The following is a 12,023-nucleotide window of genomic DNA, read 5'->3' as shown; positions in this document are numbered from 1 at the left end:
AGGGCTGTGTATTTAGCCACTGCGAGAGATGATTAGCAAATTAAGGGAAAAAAAAGTCCAGGGTTTAAGCAAAAAAGTAGGGGAAAAAAAATAGTCAGCACAAAGTACTAATTATACAGTTTCTGCACAACACCTGGCTTGTTTTTGCTTCTTTAATCAGGCCTGTTTCAGTTACAGCACAGACTCCGTAGGTGCTGCCGCTGCCTAAGGAAGGAGGTGTGCGGCTGTGTCATTCCCCTGCCTCAGATGTGTCTGAGCGCAGACAAGGTAGTGGCACAAGGGGAAGGTGTGAGGTGCTGGCTGTCTAGGATGTCACTTCTCTTACTTATGAGCACTGGAAAATGAAAGTCGTGATATTCTCTGTGCTAATTAACTATCTAAATATTTGATGTGATGTTCACACTGCCTGCATCAGGACTTTCGCCAAAGGATGTGTTTTGGTCTGTCAGTGAGAGGTAAATAATTAAGTTATCTTATTCCTGTTCTGAGCTCCCCAGCTCCAAGTTTGAAGAACAAATAAATAAAGACCATGGAATAGAGTAAATGAGACTCTGCTTGGCAGGTTGCCCATACAATAGCCTTCTGCATTCCTCTCCTGCCCAGCACTGACCAGCCGTCAAGCTCCCAAAACTGCCTTGCTGGAGAAGGTCACAGCACTACTCATCGCTATCAAGAGTCCTAGCACCCAGCCCAGCCTCAGGTGATGAGAAGCACATCTCCTTTCCCGACCACGCTGCTCCTTCTCCACAGTGACTGCTATGGCCTTGGGGACATCCTTAAGCTCTCCCTCTGGAGGAGCTGGGCAATGAGCTGGAGTCACTTTCTAAATCCAGGCTAGCACAGGATGAAAAGAGCAGAAAGAAGTAGTAGTTTTGAGACTTGGAGCTTGAAATAGGTGAAACCAAACCACAGGAGGATAAGAAACTTGCCCATAGCCCTTCAAAAAGTGAGTGGCTGAAACAATAACCCAATGGTAGTTCCTTTACTATCTGCACAATAAAAAGTAAATATGTTTAAAAAAACAATTTCCAGTGCCACTTTGTCATTCACCATCTCCTCCTTTCTGGCCTCCCCTCCCATCTTCTATTTCCCTTTCTCATGATACCCACCCCCTACACTACCTGGACACTTGCATGTGTTCACAAGCACAGTTACACATGCACTTTATAAGCACTGATAACATCATTTGCAGAGATTTGGGCATTCAATTAATTGAGCTTTTCTCTCTTTTTTTTTTTTTTTCCCTTTTTTCATTCCAGCTGGCAAATGGTCAGAGAAAAGACCACGAAACTTTTAAATTACTTCATTATTCAACACAGTCCACTAGCTTTTCTGATAGCTCTGACAAGGCAAATTGCTCATAAACAAACCACCCCAAACGCTTGCAACGTGACTTGTGTAAGAGGTGCTGCACAGGCCACGTGTTGGAGCCTTGGCTTCATGGGTCAGAGCACTCTCATTCTCACCAAGGGCCACATGCAACTCAGTGAGCCTGAAACACAGCTCAGCCTCAGCACCCAGTGAGCATTAAAGCTCTTGAAGCACCTAGGTAAGTGTAGGAATAGCAAAACTCCTTCTGCAAGAGCTGACTTCCTCCTCTGCTAGAGGGTGCCTGGACCAGCACTTGCCTCTGGCATATTTATATGGGGGCTTGTAAAAAGTGCTCCCTTTGAGGGGACAGTGCCCCACCACTCATGGCTTTGGGCAAGCCAAGCAATGTCTCTTTGTCCTGTTTCTTGCTCCTGTCATAGCGATTAACTAAGAACATTCATTTTGCACTGAGGCTGGAAAATCCAACTTGCTGGAAACTCGGGAAACCAGGTCTGTCACTCGAAACCAGGTCTGTCACTCGAAACCAGGTCTGTCACTCGAAACCTTCCACCAGCCACAAACAAATCACCTCTATTCCTCGGCCTGTCCATCTGTCTCCTGGGTTGTACTAAAGGTGCATCATGGAGAAGCACTGCATAGAAGAGGCACCCATTTTACTGCTCAAAGAGCATGGAGACACTTGGCCACAGACTGCTCCAAAAGGCACAAAGCAATGCCAGGAGGAGAGTTTGTTTTGAATGGCCATGGAAAATGATCCATGTTGTTACAGCCACTGTGGGATGGAGTTATGTGGAAGATCTAATTAAACTAACCATTTGCTGAGCAAAGGGGAAAAAAAACCCAGAGCAGTCAGAAGGCAGAGCAAATTAACCTACAATGGCTGAAGAGGCAGATGATCTCTCAAGTAGACCCAAAATCAGGCAGGAAGGTGACAATATCATAGAATCATAGAATGTTAGGGGTTTGATGTATACAATCATAGCTGGAGAAGAGCAGAGCAGGAGCCACATCACCAGCATGACTTGCCACCAAGGGCTGGTACCCCCTAGAGCTGGTTGGATAAAGGCAAGCCTCTAAGAACTGCATCAGGAGGAAAATGGTGAACCCTCATGCCAGGAGACCAACTCCAAACTATGGAGATCTGAAAAATTAAGGTAAGTTCAGGACAACTCAGAGTGTCAGCCCAGGGAGAAGCACGGGAGATGTGGGCCCAAGGCCATCATCAGTTCCTCAGTGTCTGGGCTTGCCTCTGTGGTGCAGCTCAGTGTGTTGCTCCACAGGGCTCTGGCACTGTTTGGAGATCAGCCTAGAGGAAAGAGGGCTCAGAAGAGGCCCCAGAGCTGGCAAAAAACCTCCTCACAGACAAAATAAAAGCACTTGGAATCACCAGGGCACATGAGTGGGGAGCAGCAGTGCACAGAGGCAAAGTTGTATGGGAAATCACATACAATTGGGTAAGGAAGGCTGTAAAGCCAATTAATCAAGTTAAGCAAATAAAAGGAACAAAGAAAAAGATCTTTTATAGACAGAAATTACAATCTTCAGAGGACAATATGGCAGAGGAAAAAATTCAAACTACCTGCATTTCTCACCTTGCCATCATTGCAAGGAGCAGCGCCAGATATGAGTTATCTAGGCATAAGAGCTGTATTGTGGGTCTAACATCTCTCATGTGACAATATCGCTCATGATCATACTTGCTAGGACAGTCAAGAGATGTTTTATGGGGAGAAGTGAGATTAAACACCATCCCTGCACTTTACAAGTTATAAGGACCCTGTATCTCATGGGCTAGAGGGCTGCTGTCAGCTTTGCCCTGCCATCTCTGTTACAATGGGTTCTGGAGAATGGTAAACCTAAGCAGTGCACTGTAAAGATAAAAGAGAAGGTCCAGGATCAAGGAGCTGGTACACAGCATCAAGCACCAGTGCTACACACACCCAAACTCCACACACCCTAGAGAAAGAAGGCGGTGATAGATTATTAAGTCTGAAGCGAAGGAGATGGGATTGGGCATGAAACCATAAAGCAAAGCAGGAATTCAATTTCAAGACTGTCAAACTCACTTGTGGCACTTGGTGCATTCACCTGAGGAAGGATGCTGTTTTCAGAGAATAGCCCAGAGGGAATGTGATGGTGAACAGGGCACAGCTGAAGCACCGCCCCTCACACCCCCACCCTGAGCCAGCAACCCCAGTCTGGCCAATACCAATAATGGCAAGGGGTCTCTGGGCATGCCAGGATTAAACTGAAAAGTCTTTCCGCAGAGCACAAACTTTCCCTATGTGGGCACGAGACACACCTGCAAAACACTTATTACTGGCACAGAGGAGAGCACGCTCAAGATCCCTACAGGGCAACCCATCAGCTGAGACCTGGACATAGACTCCTCGAAGGTCACTGCATCTTCCTACAAGGGAATTTGCAGATTCAAGGCACATGTTGGGATTAAACACTGATTTCAAAAACCCGTGATGAAAATTAAGCCTTTAGTCCATCCACTACAATAAAACAGAGCCAAGAACAAACCAGCAAATGAAGGAATGGCCACGTGCCCAGAGCACTCCACAGTGTATCCAGAGGAGTACAGAAACCATCCCTGAAAATCTAGTCTGCATATGCACCATTAGGGCTTCTCAATTAGCAAGCTTTTCTGGCACTTGATGGGTCACCAGAGAAGCTCCAACTGCAATACTGGAGCAGACATCTGCAGAATAATGGATGTCCCTGGAGGATCGGGACAAGGTACAGCTGAGCACTGACACTCAGCTGGATATACAAACCTTTTACCCCCACACACTGTCTAATCTTTTGCTGCTCCCATGAGAGTGCCTCGTGCTAGACACTGCAAAGGGAGCAGAACTACTTACTTCTTGAGTATGCCACTGCAAAATCTACTTCTCAGAGACCAGCTTTCACAGTGATTTCTCCCAGTAATCATTTGAGACTGTAGCTGGTAGATCCAGTCCCATTGCTGCAGTAAGTACAAACAGATTCTTCCTTTAACCATGGAAACCTCTATCCCCCTCCCCCTTTTTAAAGAGCTTTTATAAATAAGAGCATTTTGAGCAAGCCAGGAGCTCTTACCTCCGGATTGTCCTTAGCAGGGTCGACCTGGCCTCATTGTGGAAGGTGATGATTATGCTGGTTGGTGAGAGGTCCTGGCGATAGTGCAAAGTCGTACACCTGAGGAGGGGGAGAGGAAAAGGCTGTTCAGGCACTGGAATCCAAAGTGAGAGCTCAGTTCCTTAACACAGGCAGCCGAGACTGTGTACATGGTCCTCCAGCCACTCATTATAAAAAGGAAAAAACCAAAAAGAGTAAGCTTTTTCTGCATGAACCCTTTCTGAAGGAGTCCAGAAACTGCCAAGTCACTGAAGATTAAAGCAGCTAAAAGAGGTTAACTGTTGTTAACACAAAGGGGTAAGAAAGGAGGCACTCAGCTTGCCGCCCCTTTTCTCTAGCGCTAGCTTCCCAACTTGCTCACTCTTCTGGTGCCACCAGCCTCCTCCAACAACAGGCAGCGTGAAGATAAAGATTCTCCCTTTTTATATCACTTAGGGCAACGCTACCTTCAGCAAAGATGCAGACATTAGGGTAAGGAGATCAGAAAGGTAAGGCACAAGTGAGCTGCATGCAGAAGGCCTGCAAGTCTTAAGCTGAGACACGGTGGCTTTGTGAGCTCCATGGGGCTTTGAATGTCATCCCAGAAATACTGTGTTATGATGAGGTTCTTTTTCTTTCTTAAACTTGCACCCATCTGGCTGGTGGCACCAGCAGAGGTAAGAGCATCATTGCAGCTCCATCTCTGAGCCACCTCACTCCCACCTTCAAGGCAGTAATTTCCATCAGCTGGCTGCAAGGTAAGCCTAGTCCTGTTTCTAAATTAATTATTTCCTTATTCTGCCTTAATGGCATAACCTGACTACAGGGAAGATTGGGACTTAACACTTTCCTGCAGTCTGCAGAAGGTAAAAAGCCCCAACTGCAACCCCAGTCCCTGCTGCCTCCTTCCCAGGAGTAGATGTCATAGACTGTGTAATTACTTTGACCTTTAGCTGAGGAAATTTGTGGCTTTTATAGACCAGCACCAACATACTCCTAGTTTAAGAAATCCAGATACACCTCTTATACATGTGCTGCTCTTTCCAGGCCCCTGTCAGCCTCTGTAATGACCTTAGGTTGACAAACCAGTGGCAAGAGAGCACCCAATGCCCAGGTGCTACCACTATCATCCTCAAATGAAGCAGGAAAGTGGACTGAGCAGCCACTCTTTCAACAAACCCCCAAAGCTCTGCACCACACAATCTGCAAGGTGAAGTAAAAACAGATGGAGAGGAGAAGGCAAGTAAGAGTAGCCAGATTTTGTGGGTCTGTGCTATCAGCACAGCACGTTGCACCTCAGAAGTGCCAAAATGCTTGAGATACTTGTTTTTTGTAATGCAGCTTTTCATATTTTCATTTCAAAATTTCAAAGTGAACTAAATGAAAGGAAAAAAAAATAGGCAAGAGGTGAAATAATTCCAAAGATAAGGGAAAAAAATGACACCTTGGGTGGGACAAAATATTTGCAAGCTCACACTAAACCAGTTGCTGCTTTCTCTGTTTGTTTCACTCAAAACCTTTCCCAAATCCTGCCTCAACTCAACCAAAGCAGATTTCTCACTACTACTCTGTTCTTTCAGCATAGTCGCCCACCCCAGAAATTCATCGCTGAACCAATTCTGAGTCCACCCTGTAAGAACACAGAAGTTGCATGGCTACTCTGCACACTGGAGAAAATTCAGTGTTTGGCTTTGAGAAAATCTGAGAAAATTGCTCTGTGGGACAACATCCACATTCATCAATGTTACATCTCAGGGATACTAAAAACGGTGTTTCTGAATTACTAAACAGCACCAGCTCATGCCCTGAACTGTTCGTCTGGGTCACTGTGGCCCCTTGTATCACCCAGGAACCAACTTCAGCTGAGCTCTTGCAACCTGGTATGATGACAAAGAAGCTGCCACTCAACTCCTGTTTTGTCACGTTCAGGCTCAGCTCACGTTTGCTTTGCAGAGCTGCAGGGATAGACTATGATAATTGCTCTCCCTGGGCTATTTATACACCATTATCTCCTAACCGTTCCCAGATGCGTGTCCTTACACCCACTTCCAGCACGGCATCATGAGGAGTTCTGTGGAGCAAACAAGGGAAGCTATTTCTGGAAAAGAATGAAAAAGGGTGGAAAATACAATGTCATCAATACTTTACTTATGTTATTACAATAGTTAAGGAGCCGACAAATAAAGCAGCAGCAGTGGGAGTGCCAGGGATGCTGCACGCTGTCTGAGCCTGCCAGCAGTGCAATGAAGGCTCCTCGGGCATGACAACAACTTGCTCTCAAAACTCCAGATATCTATGCACTATACCAGCCTAACTGGGCAATATGCATGTGGGAGACACTGAAATGTCACACACACATGAGCACCTCCAGAGCTTGGTCACTTGTCTCTGCAACTCACTCCTAACTTGTGTCTAATGAGGCATTCCTGTGTGGCCTGATTGAAATGAACCTGCCTTAGCAGGGGACTGGACTGGATGATCTCCAGAAGTCCCTTCCAACCCCTACCATTTTGTGATTCTAGGCTTGGCACATTCCAAAGACAAGACTGACAACTGTGCTGCTTCTACAGAGCAGGCAAGGACCCAGCAGCACCCCCAGCCTCTCTCCTCTGTGACTCACACTGCACCACAGGTGAGACTCGCCTCACCAAAAATCAGCCCAGAAGAGGTTAGTCTGAGCTGCTTCATCTGCCAGGGCTCCTCTGGGGTCCCTACGTGGTCCTGATTCTGCTCTTGCCCAGGATATTACCCCTAGGCCCTTCCTTCAGGAGCCTTCCCAAAGTTGCCTCCAGTTGGGTCTCTTAGGTTTTTTTTGGTTCCAACCCCAGTGTAACTGCAGCTAAACATCCTGGCTCCCCAGAAGGCAGATTTCAGTTTAAGTTGTTGACTACAAGTGTTTTTTTGGCACTTGCTTGGGTAATAAAAACCACAGCTTGGAAAAGCATTTAATCCAGCATGTCCAGAATTATTTTGTGTGACAATTACATCTGGGGTAATTTCAATTTAATACCTCACTGCAAGTGAAAATTGCAGCATGCAGCCCTAAAATTGCTGTAATAATGAAAATAAACCCGCTAAGAGCTGCCTGTGCTACCTCAGGCTGTCACTGGATAAACGTTTTCTGCTGCTTACGGTATTTCATAGGTCATCCAATTGCCAACAAGAAAAAAGCCAAAACCAACACCCACAGTATTTTTGGGAAGCCAATGAAAGTTTGACGTTTGGGGTTGTTTTTTTTTTTTTTTAGATTGTTAGGGGGAAAAAAAGTAGTAACTGCATTGGTTTTATTTGCAGTGTATTGAAATTCACTGCCTAAAGCAATATAAAGTTGCAGGCTGAACTGCCTGCAACATGGCCTGCTCTACCAGCTCCCAGCATCCAGGGGGCTAAAACAAGACAGAAGTTAGGCTGGCCTTTCCTTTGCCCAACCCCCTCACTACCCCATCCAGAGAGGACATAGAAACAATTATTACTTCCTCCTGCAAACCCAAAAGGCAAACTTTCATTCAATGGGAAGTTTCACTTCTCTGTTTTAAGGCTATTTCCTATTTTAATAATTTCATATTCAGGAAATTATGAAAGCTGCATTCTGGCTGCAGACACCTTAGGAATCACTCTTGGAAAATCCCAGCCTGGACTGGCTGCTGAAAGAGCAGCACATCTCGTCTCTGTGCTCCCAATATGCTGTGAACAGCTCGAGAACAAATTATGACACACACGTTTGCAGACGCAGGGAGCAGACAGACAGACCCTTGCACTCATCACAAGAATCGCAAAGCCTTCCTGCAAAGCCCCGACCTTTGGACACTCCTGTGTTCCTCACACGCCTCTGAAGTCCCTCACTCTGAAGACTTTTACCTTGACGTTGCTTTGGGGTATCACAGCCTGGTGACCTCTGCACACAGCTGCCCTTGCATCCCTAGAGGTCCTCCTGATGGGGCAATGCACACCCATTCCCAGGGCATTTCAGTCTGTTTTATATTTGAAATAGCAGACTCAGCTCACAGTGCCTCTCATCAAACCAAAGCCCATCTCAAAATTACTCTTACACAGCACAACGGTAAAGACTAACAGTGTAAACAGAGATGGCCTCTGTTCCTCAGCCCCTCCTGATCCACCCCTGGGCTCATGCAGAGCATGTTTTCTCCTTGTCAATTGTCATCACACACCCACAGGGCTGTGGCGTGTCTCCTGAAGCCCACCTCTCATGCTCACTCTCTCCTGTGTCTCACCTTCAGGAGATTATTCTCTTCATCCTGCTCCCTCAACTTCCCCTGCCAGGCTTCTGCTCCTTCCTCTTTTCTGCTTTAATGGCCATCATTTGACAACAGCTCTACTTGGAATTTTTAACATCTTCCATGAAGTCCAAACTTTCCCTCAACACATCTCAACATTCACAAAGCTCTCTCTGCATATTTATTTCAAACACCCAGCCACATCAGACAGAGCTACACCATCTTTCAGCTCCCTCCTGGCTCCTCTCTTCTCTTCAGAAACACGTGGGAGAGCAGTGTCATCATCACTAAGTGTATTTGGGTTTATCTCCACACTGTGCACTCACAGCGGTCTCCTTCTCACATTGACCCAGAGGACAGGGACCTGCCATCAGAAGGAGTATGGGTTCACACCACCACCAATGCACAAACCTAGAAGCACTCTGGGTTTCAGGTGATACTCCTCGAGTCTGACTGGCTCTCCAAGCTTCATGGCTCTCGTGAGTGAAGGCATGTCAGGTCATAGCAGTACAACTACCCTAAACTTCATGTTATTGCCTTGAATGCTTCACCAGAGGCACAGAACTTGTAGAGAAAGGGGGAAACCATAAAATCTCTCCAGAAAAAAAGTGAACTAAATTACACAAATTTCTCCAGGAACTTTGAGGAAGAGTGAATACTAATGTCAAAGCTCTCAGCTCACATTCATGCAGCAAAGGAGATCTTGCCAACCTGGTGCACACCTCTGAAGGGACTCAGACAGTCAGGACCAGAACAAGCCTCTGCTCCTGATGGATGGATCCATCACTTGGGCTGGGCCAAATCATCCATACCTTCGTGCCTAGGAGAAGCCTCTACAGCTTTGCTCAGGTTACGAACTAGTCAGTCAACAACCACCTCCCAGGGAGGGACCTGGCACCATACCCAGCCAGAGAGATGGAACAGCAGGGAAAGTGGAGGAGAAAGACCAAGAGAAGCTGAAGACACGTCTGTACCTTCCTAAAGGGACAGGAGCCAGTCCACTTCTGGAAATGGATAACAGTTCATGAAAAATAAAGAATGAGAGCTTTCTTTTCTCATCTTTCTTATTATACAAACCAGATCAGTCCTCTCTGGTTTCAGCTGCTTCACCTATTGTTGCCAGGCATCCTTAGTGCTGTCACTGAATTCCTCTCCCCAGGAACCTAGAGGAAACTGGAGCAAGTCCTGAAAACCGAGCAGGTGTAAAAAATTACCCCCTCAGAGTAAAATTAAAATTACTGCCCCAGGGAAAGAGGAAGCCACCCACTGTAGGCAACCAAATAGCTGCCCTGCCTTGGCCAGCAGTGAATATGCCCGGGGATAGCAGGACAAGTCGGTACCTTGGGTACCTCTCAGGACAACCTCTCAGTGTGATATAGCCCCCAGGCCCGTGGGAAACCATTGTGCCTAAACTCTTTTCTTTGAGCTGAAGCAAAATTACAGGCAACTTCCATGAAAATACTTTAAAAACAGGGACCCCGGTAATGTTGTGATTTAGAGCTATATTGCAATGTATGTGTCAACTCGTGTGGAAGATAATGAGCTCATAGAGCTTACTGCTGGACTGCGCATTGTCTCACCTGACCTCTGGGTAACATGGTCTCTGGCATCTTTCCCAGTTACCTACACAGTTCTCAGTTATCCAAGCATAAAGCCCAGTGACTTGTGTCAGACTGCAGAGGACCTTTAAAAAAAACCCATTACTTTGTGTCCCCCAGAGATGGAAAATCCAGGAATCACTGTTCACATTTCAGTCAATGTGTCAGTCTCACACAACAACATAAATGAGATACAACAATTCAGTATTTGCATGACCAAGGCATACAGAGGAGTCAGTGGCCTTCTTCATGATATTCACTTGCCATCATCACCCTCAGCTCTTCTTGATTCTCACCGAGACACCTCTTCCTGCATGTTACCTCAAAATATTTTGACACTCAGCTTTGAGAGACCTTCAAAATCCTACTTTGTCTTCCCAAGGTATGCCAGCATCTCCTTGTATCCCCTCAATCAGGATGAGGATGCTAAACAGAGGGCTGACCATGGTCTACCTTGCTCCAGAAGCACCGTGCACCACATGCGCTGGTTGGCACTCAGGCCCATGCCAGGAAACTGTTGCACATCCTGTGCTTGGGATCAAGTCTGAGACAAAGACCTGCTGAGAAAGCTCTGAGGTTCCCTCTGTAGCACCAGGAATTTTGATGCTGACCACTCCACCAGGACAGATCACAATTTGAGCATGAATGTAGCTGTTCAGAGCGCCTATGTGACTTTTGTAGCCCAATAGGAAGAGTAGTGGCTGTGGGGATTGTCACCACAGTTACAGACTCTCTTGAGTCTATCCTGGTCTTGCAGGTCCATCTTGGGCTGGCCATAAGCATGGGCAGGTTGGTGCTACCAAAACACAAAAAAGTTTTGGAGCAAAGAGAGGTTGAAAAAGCAGCTGGAAGGCCCAGGACTCTGGAAAGCAGCCATACCAAAAGGAAAGGAAGGGACAAGGAGTCAGATGTCAGTTAGTGATGCCGCATGATTGCAGGCAAGTTCAAGTTTAGCTTGCCAAAATGACAAAGTAACGCTTGAGAAAGATCGGTAGGATTTTCTCTGTGCTGGGCTGGCACATGTCTCAGCTTTGTTTTCCCAAAAAGGGATGAAAAAATCCCCAGGGCAGCATGCAACAGCCTCAGTGGCTGCTGGGGCTAGGACAAATGCATCAATCCAAAGAGAGGAATCCCCGGTGGAGCAGATGACTTGGGGGTGTGGAAGGACTTGGGCAAGGATGAGGAGGCACATCTGCAACAAACTTTCAATGGTGGTTAGCATCAGAGATGAAAAGGAATTATTTATCAGGCTTTAACTAGATGTAACTGGATAAAACTGTAAGGAAGACCATCAGGGAAACACTGCCAGGTCACTGAACCAGTTCTTTCTGTAGATTATGCTCCCAGAGCAGCCTGTCCAAGTCCCCACCTCTTCCCAGCACACGCTACTGGAAAAATACTAGAAAATAAGCAAAGGAAAAGAGCTCTCCCAAGAGCAGGAGAAGATGTAGCTACTGATGAAAGAGATCTTCTCAGCCTCCATGTTCTTCTGAAGTCGAGGTGCTACCACGAATGTGATGGTCACAGCTAGTGTTTGCCTGAAGGCAAGCAGATCCAAACCTTGGCAGGAGACCACCACACACACTGCCTACGAGGGCAAGGACCTGCAAATGGGAGCCCTGGTTCATCTCAACTGTGAGCTGACCTGAGAAGGTCAGCCTTCTTGGGCTGACTTGGTCAGGACATTTTTCTACACAGCTTCTGGAAATGGAAACAGTGCTATATTTGGCCAGGGCACAATTAGTATTTCCTC

At 46.5% G+C, this 12,023-nt stretch overlaps 1 protein-coding gene across 1 annotated transcript in view; it reads right to left on the bottom strand.

The window, feature by feature from the left end:
* The window catches only part of GALNT14 (polypeptide N-acetylgalactosaminyltransferase 14), a 97,888-nt gene that overhangs the window by 34,268 nt on the left and 51,597 nt on the right, over positions 1-12,023 (bottom strand). Inside the window, exon 4 of the mRNA XM_061990174.1 lies at positions 4,420-4,518. Within this exon, the coding sequence (XP_061846158.1) occupies positions 4,420-4,518 (99 nt within the window). The remainder of the gene's footprint in view (positions 1-4,419; positions 4,519-12,023) is intronic.

This window comes from Colius striatus, chromosome 2 (genome assembly GCF_028858725.1).
Source record: "Colius striatus isolate bColStr4 chromosome 2, bColStr4.1.hap1, whole genome shotgun sequence".
Classification (NCBI taxonomy): domain Eukaryota; kingdom Metazoa; phylum Chordata; class Aves; order Coliiformes; family Coliidae; genus Colius; species Colius striatus.
The sequence above is the reverse complement of the archived record's forward strand: the minus strand, read 5'-3'. Positions and strand labels throughout refer to the sequence as shown.